This window comes from Fistularia commersonii, chromosome 23 (genome assembly GCF_037954325.1).
Source record: "Fistularia commersonii isolate RoL2024-O1a breed Wild chromosome 23, RoL_Fcom_v1.0, whole genome shotgun sequence".
NCBI classification, from domain to species: Eukaryota; Metazoa; Chordata; class Actinopteri; order Syngnathiformes; family Fistulariidae; genus Fistularia; species Fistularia commersonii.
In genome coordinates, this window is record NC_141306.1 from 7665475 (window position 1) to 7692016 (window position 26542).

Consider the following 26542-nt stretch of genomic DNA (forward strand, 5'->3'; position numbering starts at 1 on the left):
GCGCTCTATCAGGTGTGGTGTCACTCTAGGTGTAACAGCAGAGCGTTTCCTGCAGTTTGAGTGGGCGCTGAGGGATATCTTGATAGGAAAGAGCATTTTCATACTGGGAATAGATTTTTTTTTTTGACTAAATTACTCCATGGACATATAAACACCTTTTGGACAGCGTGAAGACAGCGGGCTCACACAGGTGTGTGTGTGTGTGTGTGTGTGTGTGTGTGTGTGTGTGTGTGTGTGTGTGTGTGTGTGTGTGTGTGTGTGTGTGTGTGTGTGTGTGTGTGTGTGTGTGTGTGTGTGTGTGTGTGTGTGTGTGTGTGTGTGTGTGTGTGTGTGTGTGTGTGTGTGTGTGTGTGTGTGTGTGTTACACCTAGAGCTGCAGAATTTGATAAATTCGTGAGCATTTTCAGTTATAACATGGGTTTGAATTTGAATAACTCCCCATGCGTGATCCTTTTCTATTTATAGACATTTAAACCATAGATAAATAGATTACAACATTTGAGCATATATAATTAAGTCGTATTTTTTCTGCTAAGATGTAGCCATAACAACTATTGTGAACTCTTGGTTTGAGTTAGTCTTCCAAACACCTGGTTTTATCTTTCACTCTAACAATTGAGTTGAATTTCACAATAATAGATGCAATGAAGTTAATCTATCAGTCCAAAAGAGTTCCTGCTGCTGCAAGTCTTTTTTTTTTTCAGTGATTGTGATCTGCTTGTGCACAGGCTGTGACTCCATCAATAAACGACTCATCCATTTCTTTCATAGCTGTTTGTTTGCCGAACATTCCCTTCAGTCACCGGGGCAGAAGAGAAAATATTTAGAAACAGTATGGGGGGTATTATTTCCACAGAACCAATCAGAATTAGACATGCGGACAGATTAATGGATGAGGGATTAATCCAATGATGTTTGAAAAGTGTATCCGTGCTTTCGGACTGTTAAATGAGGACTGAATGAAGTAGTTTTCTAAAATAAGTATTTAACCTCTGAACACCGCCTGTTGTCGTGCTCTTTCTCCAGTGGCGTGACACTAGAAGTTTATTTTGACTCAGACTCGCCCACGCCAAGTCTACAAGTGCACCCAATGAATATTGTAGTGTTTTAAAGTGAATGCTTTAACCGTGTACAAACTTTCCTATAAGGTGTGCAAAGTTACTTGTCTTTCTGTCTTTATTGTGAAGTACTTCTAAATGTCCATCTTTGCTCTAACATGATGCTGTCCTCTGCAGTGCTGTTTACTGTGCGATGACACATGACCAACTTTGACGGTCCTGGAACTCCATGCGATACTTCTCTCAACCAACTGAATTAATGGACCCCCAGGTGTGCCCACCCCCGCTTAACAGCAGCCAGTCGTTAATATCCATCCTGGACAAATCCCCAAGCAGCGGTTTCAAACCGAGCCACTCACGGAGTAACAGCACTGGCTCCTCCAAACAGTCTAAGCAGGTAAGTCGAGTTTCTTATTTTTTTTTATTCAAACTGTGGTTCGAAGGCACTGAAAACCCCAAGATAAATTCTGTTTTCACTTGAAAGGAAAGCTGTTGTTGATGGCCTTTATGGGATGCTGGTAGTCACATCAGGCTACGGTGTACGTGTGATTGTTTTTTTCTCGGTGTCCTGAGGTTATTGGTTATGTCAGTTATTTTTGACTTTTCAGATTATTTTATATTTAACTTGAGATTGTGTGCTGACACAATTCTATCCAATGAGCCCTTCACCAGGATATTATGAGATTTCTTACAACACCCGTTGTTCTCTCTCTGGACAAAACAGAGTTCTCCAAGATCCTGTAGGCTGGACCAAGTCTTGTCCTTAATTATTGCAATTACAATCAGTTGCCTAATAATATCAGTCTTAAGTTTGTATGTAATCAATGGTCCTAGTCTGCCATTTTGAGCGACTATTAAATTCAATTTTTATGAACAAGTTGTTTATTAATTTGGTCTGCTTCACTGTCGGCATTGTGCCTGCCAGGCTCTCAAATCTTGATTCGCCCCTGTCATGGGTTTATCACAAAACGGGATGCATCACGTTCAGCTAGTGAAATGTTGGCATGTAAGCAGTTGCAAACTGCTGACACACAAAACATCTCCGTATTAAAAAACAGCCCGGCCAGCACGAGAGAAATAAGAAAAAAAACAGAGCACTGGAAAATCATGGAAACTTCTGGGCGAATAACTTCCTGATTACTGAAGCTTTTTACACCGTGTTTCTGTAATACCAGCAAAAACAATAGAAGAAGTTTGCAGAGACTTACAAATGTTTTCCTTTCAGTCTCGTAACTGGGAGGTGATGGATGACTCTCACCAGATGGACCAGTCCTCGATGCCTGGTTCGTCTCTGGACTTGACCATCCCGGGTATCTGCGAGGGCTATTTGATGAAGAGGAGGAAATACCCGCTGAAAGGCTGGCACAAGGTGTGACAACAAATTAGTTGTAGATGTTCCACATGTAGATACAGATTACGATGGCCATATTAGTTTTTCACATTGATACGTTTTGTTTCTCAAGCTTGAACACGGTTTGTTCTTTTCAGAGGTACTTTGTGTTGGAGAAGGGAATCCTGAAGTATTCAAAGACACAGCAGGATGTAAGTCATGGAGGCTTTTTGTTTTCACACTGAGACACAAAGGATCAAAAACCCACTTTTGAATTTTTGTGTTTTAGATTCAAAAGGGGAAGCTTCATGGCTCCTTGGACATCAGCATGGCTGTTGTGTCCATCAATAAGAAGTCTAAACGTATAGACCTGGACGCAGGAGACAACCTCTACCACCTCATGGTAGCCGGCACAGCGACTCTTTGCTACTCAAAAGACCCAATTCTCATCCTCTAAAATTCTAATTACCTGTCTGGTTCTGTTTGTCTCCCATCCCTCTGCAAGGCTAAAAGCCACGATATCTTCTATATCTGGTTGACCAAGCTGTGCGCACATCGTGTGTTCCGGAAGAACGAGGCGATGAGTGTCCATCAAAGCGTCCTTCAAGCGCTCTCTTTCGGCCAGACCAGCTTGCCGACCATGACGAGTCTTGCCCAGAAACACAGAACTACAGTCAGTGCAGACATTCAACATAGATCATTAGAATTTCAGATATCTGAAGGAATGAAACGACCACAGTTTCCTTCATTCTTTCAGAGATTTCCATCCTTGAAATGTAAAATGTGAATCTGTGCTACGTTTGCATCAATGATAAAGACGCAGCAGCATCAAGAAGTTTGGAACTGTCAGTTAAACATCAGCTCTTTAAACATGAGCTTAATTTCTATGTACAATACATCATGATGATGGTGGCTTTAAGAGAAAAAAATCTTTTCATTTGAAATACATGGCATTAGCCAACAAATTGTGTGTTTTGTACCAAATAAGAGAAAAATAGGTTTGCAATATGGTTTTATAACCTTATTATAAAAGATAAAGGAGATCAAGCTGATGATGAATATATGGCGTGGACAACTGCGGTTGACAGAAATGTTCTGCACACAGTCGGGCAGTTTCTATTTATAGTAACCACTAATGTCCCTTCATTGTTTTGATTTTGACCTATGAATTGCAAGGTGTCCATCTTGAAGTTTAATTCTGGTCATTGAAATCTCTTCTCACCTGAGAACAAATTGTGATGAGTTCTTCATTCCATTCCCGTGATGAGTCAGTACAGGCGATGTGTCAGATCTGTTTTTTGGAATGCTTCATGCTCGAGTCCTGAAATCTTTCACTTTCACCGCTTCAGCTCCCTCACTATAGCAGCACAATGTCCATGTTGCACCCAGAAATGGGAAGCCCCGCCCCGGCCGCCAGGGCTCATCCAGGTGTAACCAGCAAGGTGTCGGCCTGGCTGGAGCAGACCCACGACATCGACGTAACCTCCAATGGTGAGTGTCAGCTGAAACGCAACAAGATCAAGTTGGAATGAGACGGTAGAAGCAGGGAGGTAACAGGGATTTATCCGGCAGACCTCGCTCGCTGTCAGGGCGAGCTGGCAGAGCTGGCTCAGCTCATCCAGCGCCTCCACTGGCTGGAGGGAGGCCTACCGGTCACAGACTCAGACCTTGAGATGCGTATCAGCATGCAGGTGAGTATGTTCCTGACAGGGAACAAGTGTGAAGTGTCAGAATACTCCCATTAAACCTCAAATTGCCACAGCACTTTTTCATAAGCTTTAACTTTTGATCCGGTCTTGTTTTTAAGAACCTTTCCTTGGAAAAACCCAAGAAGAAGACGGTGAAAGGAGTTGGTCACGCCAGGACCATGTCGCGTGTCGAAGCCATGGGAACTGTGGTATGACTAACTGTAATACTTCTCTGTGGGTGGACAAACTTTGCAGAACGAGTTCCCTATTGCTGCGCCTGTAGACCACATTTTTTGTCTGGTATTTTAGATTTTCCACTGTTAAGGCAAGTGTCTAGACCTGTGACCAATTAGAATAAAGGAATGCTGTCAAAAATCCAGCAAATAGATTTACTCTTCATAAAAGATTGAAATGTTCAGCTTGAAAGATAAACAAGAAGCCCTTGTCAAACAGTCCATTTCAGCAGCGGCAGGCATCTCATGTTTACATAATTGTCTTTAGAAGTGCACGACATGTTGTCGTGTTTCCATTCCTCAGTAGCTGTTTGCCAGTTTTTTAACCGCACCTCCTGCGAGAACAGCTTTTGAATGTCTGTGCTCTGCGTGAGTCTCATTCTTATCGCAGAGACTGAAATCGTTGAGGAGTTTACTCTCTGTTTCTCACCAGTTCACTTCCAGCCACCTGAGTTCCAACTTCAGCTCTGTTCAGTCTATCCCCGACCACGTGTACTCGCAGCTGTCCAACCCTCAGGTCACCTCACCTGAGGCCAAGAAGCTCCAGCAGGACATCTGCATGGTTTCTCAGAAAGGTACGGCTCTCGCACCAAAAATATTTCATTCATCATTTGTCAGGTGCTATATTCAGACAAGCTGTACTCAAAACTTAATGGAAAAGGGTAAAATCTACAACTGAAAGAGAATGACCTTGAATATCATAAAATAGATTTAAAATCTTAAAATGGAGGGTTGAAATAAAGTTATATCCAATGGATTTATTTTTGATACATCAACTTTGTTTTGAGATTAAAGCTTGAATAATCTGTTTTAACTACTGGCCCCCTAGATAGCATCATGTTTGTTTTTTTTTTTGCCAGGAGCTGACAGTTAGCATTTTTAGGTACAGATCTGAATATATGAGAAATAGGGACACAAATTGATTAGAAACCGAACTCCTTCAGGACGTATTTTTATCACATTATGTCTCTGCGCTGAATTGCAGTTTACGCCTCCCTCAAATCCGTCCATGAGGTTTTGACCTTGGAGAGAGAGCGCCTGAGGCAGGCCTGGACCAGCCCTGACCTGAGGCAGAACACCTCCCACCAGCTGGCTACTCTGTGCAGCACACTGTCAGAGGTACTGGTCCCCTTACAGCTGCTCGAGATGGGCCACGTGAGGCAACTGCAAAAATTTAACCTCTGGTCATCCACACTGACCCTGTCTGGCCATGTCGCTCTCTGTCCTTTACTCTCTTCATGGGTTAATACACTGATTATTAGTACAAAATACAAGATACGCCCCGCAAAAAAAAAAAGAAAAAAAAGAAAATAGAGACCAAGCCCTGGTATCTCGGCGAAACGCTGCTTGAAACAGTCTAGCAGGTTTGGGCTGTTTTTTATTGGAAAGGACAGACTCGCATTGTCTCAGCATGTTCCTCTGTTCCTTGTATCACGCAAACAACCTCAGACCGCGAGACCGAGCCGTTCAGCCGATTCCTTTCTTGCCCGCTGTTTTTTCTTGGGTCTGTTCACCTACCTGTGCTGAATTTAAATGTCTGTTCTAAGCATTAGTAGTTGTCTGTTCCTGCATGCTCGCTTCCTGAACACCTGCTCCTGCTTCCACCAGCAGAATGTAAAGTCCATTGCAACTTCATTGTATTCTGATTCTAGACGCTCCTAAAATCACTTGAGGCACAAGGAAGCCAGTTGGAAGTTTCATGATGTTTTTCCTGCTGAGTCACTGTGCAGGTTCCATCCTTCCACACCCCAACATGTCAAGTCTAATTACGATCCTACACTGTACATTAACTCTGTTTGACGCTTGGCTTTTCTGTTTTTTATTTTTTTCCCTCGTGATAACTTGTGTGTTTTCCCTGGGATTTCCTGCTGGGAGCAAATTTAAAAATAATTAATTCAAATAAAAGAGTTGCATCTACGCAATTGAAACTATATCCTTTGCGGCTTGCAGAAAATGCCTGAAAACCACCCACGAAAGGAGCATTTATTACTACTTGTCCTCCTTTCTACTATCGAGGATTCAAGAAAATATTCACGTCTTACTTCTGTGTACATTACATCTGTTTTAACAGACAGTTTCCAATTTGTTCAGTGTGATAAATCATTAATTTCCAAATTCCTTTGAAATAAGATGGTGTGTGAACCCCCAGCTCTCAAAGTTCTCTTAATTTTCTCTGAGAAGTCCTGCTCTGATCGTGAGAACAATTGCGTGTTATGTCTCTGAGGCTTTGAGAAGGGGGGAGGGCAGCAAAAACCCCAACATCAGCTAATTAGTTTAATAAAGAGCAATAATGATTTTTGGAGGTGTAGTCTTTTTGGAGCTGCCACATCTAAGCATGTAAAGGTCAGCATGTTCCATCTACTTTGCTCTTAATTTTGACTTTTCAATCATTCCAGCAACACCTGAATCACTTCCTCCTTAATCCTCAAAAATGCTGTAACATTTATCATACGTGTAAATGTTAAGACCTGTGTTGACAGAGCATAACCTGATCGTCCCAGCCTCACCACTTTGGCTGCGTCCAAAAATCAGTCCTCAGCAATGTAATGTTTTCAATAGTTGGTTTGCCTTTTGTGTTAGGTTTGTGCTTGGAACATGGATGTGCATTTTTCACAAGCCTTGCGAGAAGAGGAGCTGGGGCAGATGAAAGATAGAAATATGTGCCAAGCAATTTGCATGAAACCATGCCTGTAAAGTGCAGCTCCATGGTTGCCTGGCAGGTAGTGATGGGGGGTAATCCACAGAATCAGCAGCTAACACAAGTGGATGCAGCAGAGCTAACAGTCTGGATTAGGGGTGCTGCATTATATTAGCTCAATCCCAAATTATAAAACCTGAACCTTTTTTTTTTTCTTAACGGACGTCATTCAGCAGAAAAAGTCTGCGCTGCCGTTTCTTCATTGAATGACGGCCCTACACTTAAATCACCTGTCATTTGGAAAAGGAGGAAAATGTCAAAAGATGCGTTTTCAGTAGTGGAACTGCTAATGGCTAAGTAGTATTTGTTATTTTTGGAGAGCTGTGTGGCCCCTGATTTTCTTGTTGTACTCATAAACAAGAAGAAATAACAAGGAATAGTAGGTCTCTGTAGACCTCTCCCGGTTGTGATTCACCCAGCACTGAGCCCAAACCCTGGGACATAGCTTCTAACTCCTGATCTTGATGTTAGGTTTCTAGTCTTAGCTGTGTGCTACTTGTGAAATACCTGATGTGTATGAGACAGGACAGGCATAATGCAGCAAATTTTACTATTCCAGCATAAAATTGTTTGGGTACCTGTGCAAGCTTCACTGACGCCCTGTCCTCTGCATTGCTCCCTCATTGTCCCTCCCTTGGAGCGTGGTCTGCATTTCGCCTTTTCTGACTGGTGTGTGTTTCTGTGCATATGTCTTTAGCTTGACATGCAGTCTCACCTGACCAAAATCCACTCGCTCTCCCTGTCCACTGACTCTACCGAAGAATCCTTCTGCACTGTCCGAGCGGACCAGGTGTGTAGTCTCTGCTGTGGTCTCTTTAAAGACTCATTTCTACCTGTTGATCGCGCACGCAAACACGCACAAGTGTCTTGATTCTCTTAAATTCATTAACATTTGAAAATGTACAAGTTTATAAATTGACAAATGATTTGACGCAGACTCCAAAAAGAAACGTGCCATCAGATCATTGAGGCATTTGCTTGTTGAAATAGGTGGCAGAAGTTAGCAAGAGAGTCAAGATCAGTGTGTTTATGTCTCGTCCATGGATGCTTCTTCTCTTATTTCCATCATGGTGGTGGTGTCTGATGCAGCGTGGTGCGTTTTTATAGTTTTAACATTTTTTTCTTTCCCAAAGTTGAGTGTGCACAGTGGTTTGACTATCCTGAGTTTGTTAAGGTTTTTTGTGAAAGCTTGAACCACTAACCTGAAAACCCTTCGCCCGCCGTCGCCACTTTCTCCTCTCCGGCACAGAGGACGCCATCTTTGAATCGCCACAGTCACCGTGCGCCCTCGGTCGCAGACTCCATGGCGGAGTATTTTGACGCCAGTGAGGTGATTGTGTGCGAGAGCTCCTCAGAGGCCGAGGCTTCCGATGAGTCCGGACTGAGCGACATCACCACCACCAGCACCTCGGAGCCTGAGGAGGGACACGGTTGGTGTCAATATGCCATTGAGCTTCAACATTCTCTGACTAGAATAAAAGGAAAAAAGTTTAATGTTTGCATTTGCAGAATTGACTGATTCAAGGGTCTTTCATCGCATGTTCATTTAATTTCAATTGAAAATAAACGAGAAAACACACACCTTGATTTACTGTTTGCTGTGCTGCTGATCCACAATAGTGGAAAAACGTCAAGATGAAAGAAATACTGACGGACCTTGGTCTTTCTCCTTCTCAGCCAGCGCCACCCTCAAATACCGCGCCAGTCTGAGCAGCTCTGCTGACAAACCCAGACCTGTACCAGCTGACACCGGTAAAGTGTGTGTGTGTGTGTGTCGAAATGCTCCCTGAGCATCTTTAAACGACCCATAATCCACTGATTGCATCTGATGGCAAGCAGAAAGAAAATACTAGTTTTATGTGCTTAAAATAGCAATATAAAACCCATTCCGATAAGAATGTCCATTTTACACATACGAATTGCTGCAGGTAACTAAGCTGGTTACCAACATTGGTCTTTATAAACAGAACTACTTAGATGGGGATGAATGATCCAATTTAAAATCTATGCTGGGAAGCATGTGGGTGGACACACCCACTCAAAGCTGCCCCCTTGTGATTGGAAAGCACATTAGTGCAAAGTCTGACCACTACTTATTTGCACAAGCTGCTGCTTTTGACAGAATGACACTGACTTAGTGTGCGCTTTCTAAACCAAGGCCACTAGTAGAGGGTCCGTCACCTGTGGTCAAGTGCTGAAATACCTCTGGTCACTGCGGTCCAGGTCGTCGCACCGTCCTTCCGGCCCCGGGAACAGACAATAGCCACATCGGCATCATGACCATCCTGTACAACAACATCGGCAAGGACCTGTCTCGAGTGTCCATGCCGGTGGAGCTCAACGAGCCGGTGTCACTGCTGCAGAGGCTGAGCGAGGAGCTGGAGTATTCTGAACTGCTGGACATCGCTAACCGCACTGACGACCCCTACGAGAGAATGGTGAGTTTGGGTGCAATTTTGCAGTTTCCGAGTTGCAAGAAGATCTAATTCATTCATCAGTTTTGCACAAGCTTGGTAATCCTGTTTGCTCTCCGATGGTGGCGGGTCTTTTTTTCTTAAGTTTGAGGTGGTGAACATGGAAAGGCAGTTGTAGGGAAATTAGTCGAATCATCTTCTGCAATTTTTTTTGCCGTATAAACTGAATAAACGTTTCGGTTTTTTTAGGTTTACGTTGCAGCGTTCTCCATTTCCGGTTATGCGTGGGCATCTTGGAGGTATCGCTACAAACCGTTCAATCCGGTTCTGGGAGAGACTTACGAGAACCACAGAGAAGACCGAGGCTTCCGTTTCGTCAGCGAGCAGGTGATACCCGGGACTTCGCAGGTGAGGGTCTATAAATCTGAGACAAAAGTTAATGCGGTGCTGTTTTCTCAGGTTAGTCATCACCCACCCATATCTGCCTGCCATGCAGAGTCTGAAAACTTCACCTTCTGGCAAGGTAGGATCTCAGTGTGATGACCGTTCAAGCGATCTATTAATCCGATCGATCCAACATGGTGGTTTCTGTCTGTTGTCCTTCAGATCAGAGATGGAAGAACAAATTTTGGGGAAAGTCAGTGGAGATCCTCTCTAGTGGACCGGTCAATGTAACCTTGCCAAAGTGAGTTTGGAGTCCAAAGGATATAAAAACTGCTAGCTTAAAATTTCAATCAAACTTGCAATTTAGTTATTAATGAATTCACTAGCTGATAACGTTTCAACTCCATGGTCTAAAAAATCTCGACCGTGGCTTTAATAACTCGGGCCATCTGCCAATGAAGATGCTGTTTTATCCCCCCACTTTGTTAAATAGCAATTGCACCTGCATCCATTTTCTGGTGGTAACCTAGAAGAGGGGAACAGAGGGTCAGGCTCGGTATCCAGTCATCCCAGTCTAGATACAACTTAGATTATTTACCATCTAAACACAGTCCACAAACCCTTTTCTACTATTTAATGGACACATTATCACAAACATGTCAAATAATCACAACTAAGACCTTCTAGTGCACGTGTGTCAAGCTCGAGGCCCGCTGGCCAAATGTGGCCCGCCATGTCATTTTATGTGGCCCGTGAGAACATCTTAAAAGGTCTGATTTTCTTCAAATAAATAAACAAGTCAAATGCGTCCATTGACCATAAACTGCATTTCCCACAATTCATGCTGATCATGTTACCCACAAAGTGACTGCATACTGCCATTAGATTGCAGTATATCCATATTAATGCAATTTTCAACAAGTTGAATTGAAAAATACAAATGATCCTTAAATATCCAGGAAGAGGAAAGTTGATGTAGATGGAAGGCTGTTTTAAGAAAGATGGAAATGCATATGTAACATTTTGGATTTGAATGCGTAATGCATTTAGTTATTTAACATGAAGGAGTAGTTAGAGTTATTCTCCATTAAATTTGAATACCTTTAGTTACATTTGTACTGATACTGTCACGTCCCTTTGAGGGCAACTATTATGTTGATGTGGCCCTCAGAGAAAATGAGTTTGACACCCGTTCTAGTGAGAGACACACCTTCACCATGGCTACTTCACATCAGCAGACTCTGTGCGAAAAAATGCAGTGGAGGTTTAAGATATTCCTGGATGCTTAATCATTGATCTGCCTGCATAGTTATGCTGTGACTCAGTGACCGCATCTTTAAGAGAAACAACATTCTGCGGTACTTCCCGATTGACGCCTCTGAATGTCTGGCCTTTTGGTCCTGCGCTGATCCTCATGTCTCTATGTAAACACACAACACTTCCCACCTCTGCTCTTCACTTCCTGCAAAGGAAGAAAATTACAAAGCACTATAACATCATCTACATGATGGCAAAGCATGTTTGGTATCACATTTTCAACATCAGTAAATTAATTTGTCAGCGCATTAGAAAAGTTCTCCTCAATTCACGCTTTCATACATGTTCACATGCAGCTCATATCGTCAGGAGCAACAAAAGGATATTCTATTTGAGGATGCTTCAACGTGGCTCTGATAATATTCCCCCACAATATGGAGTGTAAAATCAGGGGGGTCTGCGAACGCTCTGCAGTCACGAAGTGTCTTTTCTCGAACATCCTGCAGGTACGGCGATCACTACGAGTGGAACAAGGCGGTGACGTGTATCCACAACGTGCTGAGTCAGCAGCGCTGGTTGGAGCACTACGGCGAGGTGGTGATCAAAAACAAAGCGAGCGACGTCTGCACCTGCAAGATCACTTTTGTGAAGGTTCGGACTCAATGGGAAAACACACACCGCTCTAAACAGGAGCCGCGCTGGGGTGCTAACGTGTGTGGATTCTTGTTGTATTCCAGTCTCGGTACTGGAGCTCCGATAACAGTAAGAATGAGATCCAGGGTGTGGTGCTGGACCAGAAGGGGGAGGTGGTCCATCGTTTTGGAGGGCTGTGGCACGAGGGTATCGTCTGCGACACGTTTCCCAACCCCAAGTGCATCTGGAAGCCAAGTGAGTACTGCGGATTACCGACACCAACACAAGTCTCTGTAAGATCGCCCTGACCGACTGCCCTGTCCAGATGTGCAGCCGGATGACCACTTCCAGTTCTATGGCTTCTCGCGTTACGCCAGAGAACTCAATGAACTGACGGCCGAGTTGAGGGACGTCCTGCCACCCACCGACACCCGTTTCAGACCCGACCAGAGGTGCCACACGACCGCCGAGGCTAATGTGACAAAACGCTGAGCGACGAGTTTAAACGCTGTCACTCCTGTCCTTTCAGAATCCTGGAGGAGGGGAAGGTAGCCGAGGCCAACAAAAAGAAGGATGAAGTGGAGGAGAAGCAGAGGGAGAGAAGGAAGGAGATGGCGAAGCGAGGGGAGGAGCACGTTCCCAGGTTCTTCAGGTGGGGACCCCTTTTTCGCAAAAACAAGTGTCACTGTTTAGCTTTAATTCAACACAGTGTTTTTCGCTAAAAGTCAATGTGAGAAACTTGCATGTGTGTTCACAGGAAATCTCTGGATGAGGCCGGAGGAGAGGTTTGGTTGTACAAAGGAAACTACTGGAATACCCGCAAAGAGCCAGGCTTTGCCAAAACTGAAAACCTGGACTTGTGGTAGAATGCCTGGTCCGTCTTCATGATGTTGCCTCGAGACATCAGCCCGGGGGGGGAACGGACACGTCAGAGGAATGTTTGCCGCTGTCCCCTCACATTATGAACAAGGTATACGTCTTTTAGCATCAAGCATTGATGATGACTCTCCTGCTGCCGCCGATGCCAGGATGCAGAGGCTCCAGGGACCTGGAAGCACAAATGAACCTCGCCGTGATTTTTAATTGCTACTTTTGAGGTGAGGTGCCAAGACAGAGCAAATGAAGACGGAGGTGGCCGGATGTCTTCGGACCCGTCGCCCACCTCCGACTACTGAACGGTCCTCCTCACTGCCGAGTCAATCACGACCATTTTTAAAAGCCTTAGCAGAGCTCTGAGAAAATTCTATGTGGGGGGGAAAAAAAGAACCTGGAGATTTTCACCAGCTAGGAGGCTTTGTCATATATCTTCTTTTAACAGGCTGAATGTGACTTTTAATTTGTGGGACTAAAAATGTGCCTTATTTAATATAATAGCTTTGTATGGAAAAAACATGCCAAAGGGCTGGCTCGCCGCAGATGACCTCAGAACAAGGTAGCCTCACTGAAGCTTGATGGGTGATTGTGGGTTGTTTTATAGGTGAACTGGTGCCGACCTGGTCTCTTTCCCATTTGGGTCCTACTATTTTTTTTTTTTTTTTTTTTTTTTTTTTGGTTGTCAGTGAGTGTTATGGGTGGATTTGGGAAAACCTGTGATTCACATGTCCTGGATAAACCTAGCACTCATGGTTAGCCTAGCTGCTGTCCTCTCCTCTGCATGTATTTGTCCATAATCACTCCACAGAAGACAATTGCCTCTTTGAAATTGTTGCTTTCAGTTGATGCCATTAATTATTTTTTATTAATGTTCGCCCAGTTGATTTTTAATGAGAAAACAAATATGTGTTTTCTTAAGTTTTATTTTGAATAAAAGACTAATTAATACTATCCTGTCTTCTTCACTTGATTTTCAACACTTAAACCAGAGTGATGGAGCATTTTCCTTGAATACCACTGCTTGTGATATGAGAAACTTTGCTGTTATTTATTTCTTTCAAAAACTGAAGTTTCCACTGTAAGAAGAATCTTGCACATCATAACCAGAGTCTGTAGATTTCAACTGAATTGACTATTCTCCAAATAGTACACCTGGCTGACAATTTTTTAGTTTGAATGCATGTATGTGAGTGACAGTTTACCCGCTGTGTTTTAGAATGACCATCACACACTGTTGCCAGACTACTGATGTGTTTATTGAAAGTGTTCACTGCTCTGCTGCTAACAGTGAGGTAGTCAGACAGGCGGAGTGCGCCCTCTGCTGGACCTATTGCAATCTTTTATTAAAAGTTAAGAGTATAATCTGAGTAAATAAATGTAGTTTAGGAAAAAAAAAACTGAGCATAAGAGACAACTGTAAATAAGTTCTCAGTCGAGACAAAAAGATGTTCCTGATGGAATTCAAATATTAACTTGCAAAGAGAACATGGCAGCCTCACCTCCCGTCAGGTGTGTGATCTTCATCACTGTCAGCCCTCTGGGTCTACAACCACGAACCCAGGGTGCACAGGACACACACAAACACACACATACAGACACACACTATCCACAGACATTCAACAAACTGGGCCGAAAACTTTGCCGGACAGAGGGGACTCTGTCAAAACAAAGACAACTTGCCTCCTGAGCATAGACAAGGTTGTTCATTGCAGGAGTGACGTTAAAACAATGTCTGCATCGTCGACATGTCCATCTGCAATGAAACGTCCCCTGGGGGTCAAAGGTGATGCAGTTTGTCTGTTGTAGGATAAATGGGAGTTCGCTGAGAGCGCATCGGCAGTTCGTCTTTACACAGCAGTTTTCTTAATGAGAGCCAGAAGCATAAAATGGTGTTTTCTACATACCAGAGGCTGTCAAAGTTAATGGATGAATGACAAGATGCTAAAAGCCAAGAATCACACAGCGTCTTCAACCCAAACACCGCCGTTGTGTCAGACTGGAACAACCATGCAAACCTCGAGTGAATGATTCAAGAGTGAAAACTGAAAAATGACACCGGGTCTCCCAACTCTCAAGCCCCTTTTTAAACACACCAACCTCATTTCTTTATACATTAAAAGCATGTGTGGTTACTTTTGATAGGACTAAAATCATTTGAGTGTATTAATACATTATATCATATAACACTTGTATGTATCATATAACACTTATATACTGCTCAAAAAAATAAAGGGAACACTTGAATAACACAATGTAACTCCAAGTCAATCACACTTCTGTGAAATCAAAGTGTCCACTCAGGAAGCAACACAGATTCATTTTGACTTGTTTTAAAGACATTACATCAAAGTTGGATCAGCCTGGAGTTTGTTTTTACACTTTAATTTTGAGTGTGATTCCTAATCCAGACCTCCATGGTTGATACAATTGATTTCCATTGATCATTTTTGTGTGATTTTGTTGTCAGCACATTCAACTGTGTAAAGAGCAAAGTATTTCATCAGAATATTTCATTCATTTAGATCTAGGATGTGTTTTTTAAGTGCTCCCTTTATTTTTTTGAGCAGTGTATAATACTACAAGTATTATTGTATAATTCAAATTTTACATGAAGTTTAATTTCAACTGTTCTCAGTTCCTTGTTTCAAATACCTTTATTCTAATAGCTTTGTCAAGGGTATGATTATATTCAGAGACATCTGATCATCATTTTAGGACGCTGACTCTATTTTGAGCTTTAATTTCACATAATTTCGTGTATGCGTAGCTCAGAGGGTGGGGGTAGCAGTGGGGGCTGTCTCCTGATCCGCTGTCCTTCAGCTGCATCTCGTCTCACGTCTCACCCACAGACCGTGAATGAGCGTGTCAATAAAAGATCTGGCAGCTTGGACAGCTTTCTCTGTTACTTGTCAATCAATGCGTGTGTGAATAGGTGAATGTGATGGGCTTAAAAAAATGCTTTGAGTGGGGGGGCATAAAAAAGGGGGGGCTTAATACATGCTGTCATTTACTTTTATTTTTTTCAAGTGGCAAAAAGTGGCTTTCACAGGAGGTTTTGGTTTCACCAAGGCACTTTCATCAGCACACAGAAGATGGCAGCTGGAGTTATTTTTTAGATTTTTTTTTTCATCAGATTTCTACATTTAATCCTGATGCAGGTATTGAGTTACGTGAACTTTGCCTTGGAACTCCACATGCTAATGAACCGTCAACACTCTCCCTCCCTGTTCTTAGGTTCGAAATAAGATTTCAAACAGCTCACACCGAGCTGTTTTGTAGATAAGCGACGTTGTCCTCCGCGGAAAGACGACAGCTCGGAGGTGATCGGACGGACGGCGATGAGAGGACGCGGGCCGTTTCAGCACCGCAGGGGTTAAAAAGTCTCTGGCACCTCAGCGCATCCTTTGTCACTTTATCCAAGTCATGCATTTCCTTTATATTACATTGACTGTACAACCAGATGGGATTAAAACACCCTGGAGGACAGAAAGAAATACCCCTAGCCCAATCCCGGTGAGAAAAAAGGGGTGGCAACCGTGGATGTTAGAGCTAGGAGAAAAGCAACCAGGAGGCCGCGTGTGTCGACAGACACCCACACCAGAGATAAATAACCAAATACACCTGAAAATCTAGTCGGGGCGTGGTGGTGTTGGTGGTGGTGGGGTGGTGGGGGGGTGGGGGGGCAACATTTCCTTGGAACGGCTTCAAAGAGCCGGATGAAGACGTCAGATCTTGCTGTTTTCCAAGTGGGAGTCGATGTGTTTAATGAGGGCGTCGTCAGGGTAACCGGTGGGGAAAGTCAGCTGACATAGAGGACAGCTGCGCGCCGCGCTCTCCTCCGACTCCATCCATAACTGCAGACAGACAGAGATGGGTGTAAGAAGAATGGAACCCTGCCGGGAAGCCATTCCAGTGTGGATGAAACTAAGCAACAGCAAAAAGACGGCTATCTTGCAGTTCCCCAGCCTGTCAGGAGTGTGTGTGTGTGTGTGTGTTTGTGTGTCACACTCCACCCTGGCTGCAACTCACGTTGATGGAGGGCCATGACTGAGCGTGCTCAGTGTTCATGTAGGGAGGCAGATGGCAGGAGACGGCCGAGGGGCCCTCGGGGGCCGAGAAGGAGGGGGGGTGGGACACTTTCCTCGGAGATGAGAAGGCGGGGTGCAGGACTTGCTCTCGCAGCGACGCCGAACCGATTCCAGCGGCACCCAGCGTCCGTGGAGGGCTGGCGGCCGGCGACAGATACGCACACACGTCCTGCCACACACACACAAACACACACACACACTCATGGAATGGAAAACACACCGTCGCGGGCAAGTGAGCAAACACGTATGGGACCGTGGATGTCCTCACCTCTTCGTCGTCGGACGACTGCGGAGGGGTCACCAGTGGGGCGGGCTCGGGGCCGTCGTCAAGGCGACAGAAATGATGCACCTGGATTAGACGGATGGGTGTGATTAAGCCAGGAAGATTATTCGTCGCATCACATGTGATAAAAAGTTCTCCGCCGCACCTCAGAGGCCAGAGGAAAGCCCAGGTCCAGAGCGCGGTGCCGAGGGCTGCTGCTCAGACTGCTGCCTCCCCCCCTCTCTCCCACGTTTCCTCCTCGCTCTCCTCCCGCTCCGTGAGCCGACGCCGGCCGGACCATGCCCACCAGGTTTGCACGGAGCGAGGAGTTCGCTTTGCCATAAGTCTCCCCCAGGAGGGGCTTGGGTTTGGGGAGCGTGGATATGGGATCTCTCATCATTCGGGCCGGGGGTCTCTGGATGGCAGAGGGGTCCGACACCTGGGAATACAGGAAACGCGCAAAGGCCGAAGGTCAAAAGATGCAGAGCGAGGCGGCAGTTCGTTTGAGCACCTCAGGAACAGGTCCAGCATATCTGACCGAAGTGATAAGACCTTATGTTCCCGGCAGAGAGCTGCGTTCCTCTAATACAAACCTACTAGCAGTACCTTTTGCTCGCTCTAAGCGATCTCAGGCAAAACTGTTCTCAGTTCTACTACCTCAGTGGCGGAACAAACTCCCAGAAGCAACAAGACTAGCATCATCTCTCTCAACCTTCAAGAAACAAGTAAAAATGTTTCTCTTTCAGGACTTTTTACTGCGCTGATGCCCCAGATCAGGTTGGCAGCAAGTTAGGCTATGCAGTATGTGTGTGTACGTTTGTGTGTCTCTGTCAAAAAAAAAAAAAAAAAAAAAAAAAAAAAAACCCTCACTAACCCAAGCTTACTGTTCCGTACATTCCCTGTGCATCGTGTATTTGCAAGTGTATTTGCAGTCCCTATGTCCTCTATTGTAAGTCGCTTTGGATAAAAGCGTCTGCCAAATGCAATGTAATGTAATGTAATGTACCGTCGTTACCTCGGAGTAACTACGCCGACCCTGGAACTTTGCTCGAAGGAGGCTGCTGGTTGGTTGATGGGAGTAGGAGGCGGGTCCGTTGCTCGGCGACAGAGGAGGAGAGGGTTCGGGGAGAAGTCTCTCCGGGGCCAGGGAGGTGCACTGAGGGGAGTTGGGTGAGAAACGCTGCGGAGCCAGGTTTGGCAGCGTGACTGGACAGGGAGAAACAAGGAGGAAGGGAATCACAAATAAAGAATCAATGACAGCTTTTTTAAGCTCCTTTCCAGCTGAAAATATGCATTGATAGGCCTCTATTATGAAATTTGCAGACAAGTTGTAATTGCACAGATATCAAACGCTCCCAAATTGATCTCTTGCTTTTCTGCAGGCGACCTACCCGGCTCCCGCGATGCCTGTTGCAGGAGTTCGCTCTGTTTGGCGGTCAGACTGCGAATGCGGCCCAGCTCCTCTGTTAGCTCGGTGTAGGCTAATGCGAGATTCACCCTAAAAATGCAGAGAGGCGTGGACATAAACTGATAACAGACGGATTCAGGGTTTGATGAGGGTGGCCTCCTCTGGACTGCAGACTTACTGTTCGTCTCCAGCTTTCTTTATCCACTCCACGTCACAGTTCTCGCAGTGCGGGGGTAAATCCTGGGATGGATGGAGAAGGGAGGTAAGGCCGGAAATATTTCACACACACTGAGAGCACAAGGTGTGAGGGGCCGGGAAGGGGAATATCCGCAGCGTCCAGCTTCCATTCCTTATATTCAATTTTGAAAAAAGCTGCTAAAAAATAAACTTTATCATACCTGCCATTGCCACCTAATGGAAGATGAATGGTCAAAAATGGATAAAAAAGAAAACATGCCTTCGTGTCACCCGATCAGAAACAAGCAGCCCGGTAATCATTTTAATAGTCTTCCAGTGAATGTCAGACAAGTAATATTATGGCCCCCTGAAAAGGAAGTCTCCACATTTCTTAACCCAGAGCAGTTACAAGCTATTAATCTTATACAGCAAATAAACCGCTAGTTTATTGATCAGTCGGATGAGCGTAATGATCAGCACCGTTTCCAGGGTCACGGTTTGAATGAAGGTTGGAGCAGCAGATCGGACGCCTACTGCCAACGGACGATAGGAGAAGTGAGCGGTCGACCGTCTTGGTCGTCCGGTTTAGATTGGATTTATTTCCGCGTCAGCTGGTTAGCATGTTAACTCTGGTTAGTAAGACGGCCTCAGAGAGGGTCGAGAAACGTTGGTGCCATGGATGACGGAGACTAACAGCCTGTTCTGAGATTGTCCGTTCAAATTCACGTCTTGGATTCTCTCTGCTCGTGCTCATATTTCTGCCCGGCCTTGTGATTCCTTTTCTTTCACCCCCATTTTTAGAATGAAACCACGCCGTATGTGCACCGCCGTCAGAACGCTCTGCTAGCCGGTGGGGTTTAAAAACAAAAAAAGACTTGAGAGCTCATTTTTCTGATGACACCCTCCTCCTGCCTGAGGAGTCATCAGAGGTAGGAGTCCTTCATCCTCATGTTGTCTAAAAATACTGATTTCACACATCCATTTGGTCCACGTCAAAGCCCTCCATCCTTCTGTAACCGTCGCATCCTGTCAGTCCTCTCTCTTGGCTTCTGGGAATATTCTCGCTTCTGTATGCTCCCTTTGTTCCTATTTGCGTGACTGAAGGTAAGTATAGGCTCTGCTCGAATGAATGATCTGTTTTAATCAGACCGAATGAAATGTTGGTGACAGTGGTTCAGGGCTTCCACTTCACAGCTGGTTGGATTCCTGCAGGGGGCCTTTCTGTGTGGAGTTTTCATGCCCCCCCCGTGTCTGCTTGGGTTTCTCGCTGGTTCTGTGGTTTCCACCCTCTGCCCAGAACATGCAAGAGGTTCATTGGAGCCTAAATTGCACCGAGCGAATAGTTGTACATTTCTATATGTGGCCCTGTGATCGACTATATGCCAGCAGGCCTCAGACATGAGCCTTATCTGCCAAGCATGAGTGTTAACTACACATCAGCCAACCTGGTTGATTGACAATATCCTTGCCGGTGAAAGAAATCTTGTAAAACAAAGAACCTCTATGTTCTGTTGGAGTTGGAAAAACTTACTTGAGGCTCTTGATTTTGACAGAAGTTCATTTTGGCCAGTGATCCTCCGGACTCCGCTCGCGACGGCGGCAATGCTGCACAACTGCATCCCATTGGTGCTCTAGACAGCTGCTATCACGTGGTTAATATATTTAGGAATATCAATTCTGCTCTGTAGAAATAGTGCGTTCTTGTTTTTTTTAAATTTACGTATAAGTCGTAAAGAAAGCAATGGAAGACCAACCAATGCCTGTCTGCTCAGGGAAGCTAAGCAAATGACCCCTCAATGAGGCGGCAGAAATGTTTGCGAGTGTTGAGATTCCGAGCGCAAGCAACCACTCGGAGTGCGAGCGGAGAGAATCCAAGCGCAAGCATGGGTTGCTCCGGAGCGAGGGATTGGGCGGGAGAGAGTGAACCCAACCGGGAAACAATGCTGGTGAATGAAGATATCATAGCGGCAGAAACCAGCTGTCTGTCATATTGACCAGGCATCAGGAGGATCCTTTACAAGATGGCGTCAAAGTCTAAGCCTTTGAGTTTCATAAAGTCTTATTACATAAGATAATTTTGGAATTTGCTGGATTGCCCAAAGCCTAATCCAAACCCGAACCTAAACCCAAACCCGAACACGCTCTTATAACACTGGACGGATATAAATCTCAATAATACTCATTGCAGATGACTCCCATTATCAACCCCCAAACCTGCTGTCAGCTGATATCTCTTTGAGATTTAAAGGTCTGCTTCCTCATTTTCCGCGACCTTCAAGGCAGACGTTTGGGACTTGGATACGTGGGATGATGGTGAATAATCCCAACATCACTATTGTTTTTAATCTGGTAAAATACAACAGTTTGCTGGTAAAAGAATGATTGTTTGTAATTACTTTTGGAAAATCCTACAGTAGTTCGTTCATTCATTCATTTATTCATTCAGTATCCCTACACTGAACCGGTTGCCAGTTGATTACAACACACATATAGAGACATTCAACCATTCACGTGTCTGGGCAACTCGGGTCTGCAATAAACCAATTTCAGTCATTATTATTATTATTATTATTGTCATTAAATAGTAATAATACTAAAAAAAATGATACTACTACTACTTCTAATAATAATAATAATGTATTCAATGACTATTTTTTCCACTATTATTATCATTATTGTTGTCATTTAACAATAATGATACTAAAAACTACTAATGATACTACTACTACTACTAATAATAATAATAATTTATTATCAATAATAATTAACAATACATTATATATAATATATATTAATACTATATGATAGATATTAATAATATTTATTTTTACTGTTATTATTGTTATCATCCAAAAGGTCCTTACCAGTTATTGGTAAGCTACTAAAAATTTCTGCCACTAATATGATGAATTTTACCACTATTTACTTGTCTCCTTCCACCAGGGCAGCGTGGCTTCGTTCTAAGATTAACTGTCAAGGAACCAGAGGGCTGAGCAGGAGACGAGCAGGAGAAGCTGAGGGTGTGTATGAATGAAAGGATGTGTGTGTCACGGTGCTTTGAAGGGCCAGTGAAAGAAGCAGAAACGGGTTCTTTTCTGTTCGTGATTTAGCCGGATGTCAGTTCCTGACACAAAGCGAAGGGCTCCGCAGAGAGCGGTCCTACCTGTCTCTGAGCGTCCTGGAGCTGAGCCACCTCCTGCTGCAGCCTCTGGAGCTCCACCTTCAGCTCCTTCTCCCTCTGACAAGCCCCCTCGGCCTGGTGCCGCGCCCCCTCCAGCTCGGCCTCCAGCCGCTGGAGCTTCAGATCCGACAGGGCGTCCAGACTGCGGGAGCTTTGCAGCGTGGGGCCTCGGCCCTCTGGCGGGAGCACACGGATCGCCTGAGCGTCACATACACGCCTCTGCTTCCCCGCTCGCCTCAAATTGTCCCGTGAAGTTTCCCTGTCAGCTACAAACTTCTCCAGATCACCCGAAGCATCTGAATCCCCCTTTAGATAATTCCATATTTTCACAGCGGTGACCGCCCACACCCTCCAGACCTGTCTTACGACCAATCGGAGAATCGGAACCCGTGATGAAGACAAAGGCTCAGCCTCGGCGGCGCCAAGGACTGCCGGTCCTCGGAGGCTACGGGCTAATCCTCGCTGCAAACCTAGTCCAGTTATTTTGACTGGCATGGCTGTTCAAAGGAGGCCAGATGGATCGGCGGAGAACAATAAAACCTGGAGCTCTGTGGAACGGTCCGGTTGCCAGGACAACATAAATGAGGACGAGAAATCAGTAACAAACAGCGTTCTGCAGTACTGCAGGAACCTGAAAACTGTGACAATAGAGCTTCATTATCATCTACTTTCCAGTCGCCACTCATGGTTCACTACACCGCTCGCACTGATATTGTGCATATTGTGTGTCACCGCCTCGAGCCGGGATGCACATTGTGTCTGATTCAAATGGCTCCGTAAAAAAAATAGTGAGATAAGACGGATCGTTTGAGCCACGTCGACGCGGTGACAGAACTGACCTCTGGGCACGTGCAGGCTGGCGTGGGCTTGAGGCTGGTATGCATCTTTGCTGCAGAGCTGAGCGCTGAGTTTCTTGAGGGAAGTTTCTCTCTGTCTGAGAGCCGATTCCAGGCTGCAGATCTGCTCCACGTGCTGCTCGGCCAGCGTGGTCTGACACACACGCGCACACACAAAAAACACACACACATACAGGCATGAGCCGACGTCTGAATTTCCAGCTGAGGCATAAATAGAGGTGTGTGTGTGTGTGTGTGTGTGTGTGTTAACCATCTTGTCCAGATCCCTCTGGATGTTGCTCTTCTCCAGATGAATCTTCTCGTAGGCCTGGATGACCTCCTCCAACTGCTCCTCTCTCTCCTTACTCTTCTGAAGCTGAAGATAAAAGGTAAAAGGTAAAAACTGTTCTCTTTCAGGACTTTTTACTGCGCTGATGCCCCAGATCAGGTTGGCAGCAAGTTAGGCTATGCAGTGTGTGTGTGTGTGTGTATGCTTGTGTGTCTATGTCCAAAAAAACAAACAAAAAAAAAAAAACCCTCACTAACCCAAGCTTACTGTTCTGTATATTTCCTGTGCATCGTGTATTTGCAGGTGTATTTGCAGTCCCTATGTCCTCTATTGTAAGTCGCTTTGGATAAAAGCGTCTGCCAAATGCAATGTAATGTAATGTAATGTAAAAGATAAAAAAGTCTGTCAAAGAGTCTCTTTTTCATGGGAAAACGGCAACGAGAACCTGGTGATTTCAAACGATACGACAGCTGTCAGCACAGATCAGGTGCAGTTGTTTCCAAAGAGATACTTCATGAGTTGGATTGGCCAACTAAGGTAGTGTAGACATCTGGAACGGTGGTTCTACTACGATAAGGCTACGATACTGACCTCCTGCGTGAGGCAGTTGACCCGCTGTTGTAGGTTGGTCGTTTCTGATTGGATGAGGCTGCTGTCCTTCATGATGGGCTCACAGGAGCAGCACAGGGACTTCTCTCCAAATTTATTGATCATGGGGAACTGGAGAAGAGGACAGGAGAAGAGTAATTACATTAGGATAAATGAATGCATTCAAGAATCATTTGTAAGTGTGTGTGTGTGTGTGTGTGGATGCTCCACCTTGAACTCATATTTTTTCAGCTTCCTCTTGATGCTGCTGTTCTCCCTCTCTAGGCTGGCCAGCCGGGTTTTGATGTCGTGGTACGCGGCGGCCAGGGCCAACCCGGACGCCGGGTACATGTCGTCCGGCAGCTGAGTGGCCGACCAGCAGATCCCGGATATGTCCATGTCGTCCCTCAGCCTCTCCCTGCCTCCCAGCAAGCCGAGCTCTCCGCTGCCGAACAGATCCATCATCAGTTAGCTGTTGGACGGGGGGGGGGGGGGGGGGGGGGGGGAGAGGAAGATGCAGTTACTTGCACCGGGACACAAAACACATTGTTTTATTTCAAAAGTAGTCTCGACGTCCCAATTAACTGGACGTTATTTGTGCGCGCTGTTTCCTGCCAGGCTTTAAGCGAGAGCTGAAAACCCCACGGGGTGTGAACAGTCATGGGACTGTTCAGCTGCTCTGAAAGAACGGACTCCATGCACAGTGTTGGCAGCCAACTTTTCCTTTGACTGCTCTTTGGGTTGTTTTATGCACTGTGCCTACTACTTTGTGTCTCCTCTGACAATGCAAAAAATGTCAAGTTGTATCAGCACACATTACCTGTCTCTCTTTTGAAGAAACAGAATTAATACAGATCTGCAAGGCCAAAATGATTTTAAATCAATAGAAGAAAATAGCTTTAAGAATTTAAGTTTTAATTCCCTGCTCAATTAGTTTTGGTTGAACTTAGACAGATTTTTTCCCCCAAAAAAATTAAATTTAAAAGGACTGTCAACCTTTCAAGATATTTGATAGGGAAGAGAATAGAGCGGAATGGAGGGGGCTGATTTGCTGTGGCTGGGGGAGCAATTGAAAGGAAAAAGTAAAAAAATAAATGACCTAGTTTTTGTCAAAACAAAATATATTTAAGGATCAGATCAGAGGTACTTTATGATGTTGCTGTGGACACATGATCAGGTTCTGGTCCAGTCCTGGTCAGTCAGAGCCGCTCACATGACCACAGCAGAGCACGGTGAAGCAGGATGTTCTGTGTGAATCCAGCAAGAGGAAGCAGCCCAACACAGCTGCAGTCACAAAGATGGAGAGCTCACAGATAGCTCCCACTCACACAGCCCACACACTCACACACACATACATACCAAGGCCACACACACATACACACACACACACACACACACACACACACACACACACACACACACTAAGCCCACACACAACCACCCACACACAAACCAAGCCACACACCATACCAACAAGCCCCCCCATACCCACCAAGCACGCACACACACACACACACACACACACACACACACACACACACACACACACACAGGGATCTGTTGCCTTTTTCTCTGTAACTTAACCTCGGTTTTCAACTCGTATAGACATATACACACATGCACACACACACACATAGATCGAGCCACAAGCAAGGCCATATGTCCTCGTCACATGGTTGCTTTATTAATTAATGGACTAATCCTGTATGCCAGCGATCCCCCGCGGGCCGACGGGCAGCCTAGCAGCACTGCTAAATGCCATCCTATGCGAGCCGGCTTCTGGCGGCACATGCCGTTGCCGCGTCTGAATGCAGAAAACATCCACGACTCTGAGACAACAACACACGAGACCCTGACATCATATCGTGGTGATGTTACCGAATAACTAAAGCTAAATGGTTTCATTTCTTCATGACCTGGCTGCCACTGTTTGCAACATAACACTCTTATTTGAAAGGTCTCAATTCCAGGCCAAATTCTTCATTATTTTCTCCATGCATCAACTGCAAGTCTGTACCACTTGAGATATGGAAATATATACAGTCTTATTCCAACTCCAATTATTTTGAACAGTTGTCCTCTTTTTAGGTCTGTGTAAAACCTTGACCCTTATTATTTTGAAATCTAAAGACTCACAGTCGGTACAAGTTATGCTAATGAAACGTTCACTGTCTGAGCCTGCATCACTTAGTGTATTGAAATGTATGGAGTCAAAGAGTGTAGTTGTCTAGGACGTGAAGAAATACTGGGCTCCAGCCAGGAACGGTGCAGACACTGAATCCATTTCACCTCTCATCTTCAGAAATGTGTAAAACAAGTAGGTATCACTTAAGATGACCAAATACAAAATCCCACCCTGTTTCAACTATAAACTACAAGTCAACCTCAATTAAAAAATATTTCCTGCCGCCTTGGGTAAAACCTTGGGTAAAAGTCTATCTGACCAATCCACAGCTTTGTCGAATGACTCTATTTGCCGTCAGATAAATCTGGTCTGAGTGAGGCGTCGGCTGCTCGTCCAGAGGCCGAGCGCTGAGCTGCTGCAGGGACAGAGACATTGGGAGGGCGATTCAACTAAATAGGTTTTAATAGTAGATAGCGAATCATCTTGCTGAGCCTTTAGCTGCATTAATGGCGTCTGATGACTGTTTCCAAATTGGATGAGACATTTATTTCCCAGCAGCCCTGAAATCTTGCTAAAGTAACTCTGCAAAGAAAGAGAGGTCACATGCTTCTCGCCCGGCATCCCAGCATCGCCCAGAGCCCTGGGCCTTTCCTGAATGTGGTGACGTGGGGAAAGGGGCACAATAGGAACAGGCTCCGCGAATGTTACGTCCATTTGTGTATGGTCTGACTGTCCCTGACTGGCCTTCACTGCAACTTTCAAGGTTTTTGCGATTCTTCATCCTCAATTCATCTTGTCAGAAACAGCCGGATGTCAAGGAGACGGCTCTTGTTTCCGGAGAAAAAGGGCATGATGGGAAAAAAAGCAGAAAATCAGGCTTACAGGAGGAGGAGGACAGGATATGCTGGAGGCTGAGCAGATGAAGATTCTGAGCGGGAAACTTCTTGAATACAAGTGAATGTTGAAAACAAAGAAAAAAAGAAGATTATGTGCTGTCTGACTTCTAGGTCTGTTTCCAAT

General features: G+C 45.0%; 2 protein-coding genes across 4 annotated transcripts in view; one reads left to right on the forward strand and one right to left on the reverse strand.

Moving 5' to 3' along the window:
* LOC147220898 (oxysterol-binding protein-related protein 7-like) lies at positions 1–13519 on the forward strand. 2 transcript variants are annotated; one of them, XM_086170571.1, is made up of 23 exons: positions 1–190; positions 1236–1455; positions 2284–2427; positions 2547–2600; positions 2678–2791; positions 2894–3061; positions 3738–3879; positions 3961–4079; positions 4196–4285; positions 4743–4884; positions 5295–5428; positions 7705–7797; positions 8257–8437; positions 8685–8759; positions 9231–9445; positions 9671–9808; positions 9881–9944; positions 10028–10106; positions 11569–11713; positions 11800–11950; positions 12021–12147; positions 12225–12347; positions 12453–13519. In XM_086170571.1, the coding sequence occupies exons 2-23, from the start codon at positions 1288–1290 to the stop codon at positions 12559–12561; spliced, it is 2775 nt and encodes a 924-aa protein (XP_086026697.1). In that variant the 5' UTR covers positions 1–190; positions 1236–1287; the 3' UTR covers positions 12562–13519. The 2 variants fall into 2 exon arrangements, with proteins under 2 accessions (XP_086026697.1, XP_086026699.1); XM_086170573.1 differs by lacking the exon at positions 7705–7797.
* LOC147220899 (TANK-binding kinase 1-binding protein 1-like) overlaps positions 13478–26542 on the reverse strand; it is a 16141-nt gene continuing 3076 nt past the window's right edge. Inside the window, exons 2-13 of one of the 2 annotated variants that reach the window (XM_086170575.1) lie at positions 23629–23869; positions 23401–23529; positions 22792–22896; positions 22524–22674; positions 21667–21860; positions 18505–18566; positions 18310–18416; positions 17934–18124; positions 17085–17357; positions 16925–17005; positions 16598–16825; positions 13478–16422 (exon numbers count right to left, since the gene is read on the reverse strand). In XM_086170575.1, coding sequence (XP_086026701.1) covers positions 16294–16422; positions 16598–16825; positions 16925–17005; positions 17085–17357; positions 17934–18124; positions 18310–18416; positions 18505–18566; positions 21667–21860; positions 22524–22674; positions 22792–22896; positions 23401–23529; positions 23629–23862 — 1884 coding nt within the window. In that variant the 5' untranslated portion in view covers positions 23863–23869 and the 3' untranslated portion in view covers positions 13478–16293. Of the gene's footprint in view, positions 16423–16597; positions 16826–16924; positions 17006–17084; positions 17358–17933; positions 18125–18309; positions 18417–18504; positions 18567–21666; positions 21861–22523; positions 22897–23400; positions 23530–23628; positions 23870–26542 lie in introns of both variants that reach the window. The other variant, XM_086170574.1, reaches the window with a different exon arrangement.

Bases quoted from the DNA above. Each gene is read 5' to 3' on its own strand.
- LOC147220898 (XM_086170571.1), top strand. From the start codon at position 1,288: ATGCGATACTTCTCTCAACCAACTGAATTAATGGACCCCCAGGTGTGC. The intron at 7,798-8,256 runs GTGTGTAGTCTC...TCTCCGGCACAG, and splicing joins GCACTGTCCGAGCGGACCAG to AGGACGCCATCTTTGAATCG. The intron at 8,760-9,230 runs GTAAAGTGTGTG...ACTGCGGTCCAG, and splicing joins ACCTGTACCAGCTGACACCG to GTCGTCGCACCGTCCTTCCG.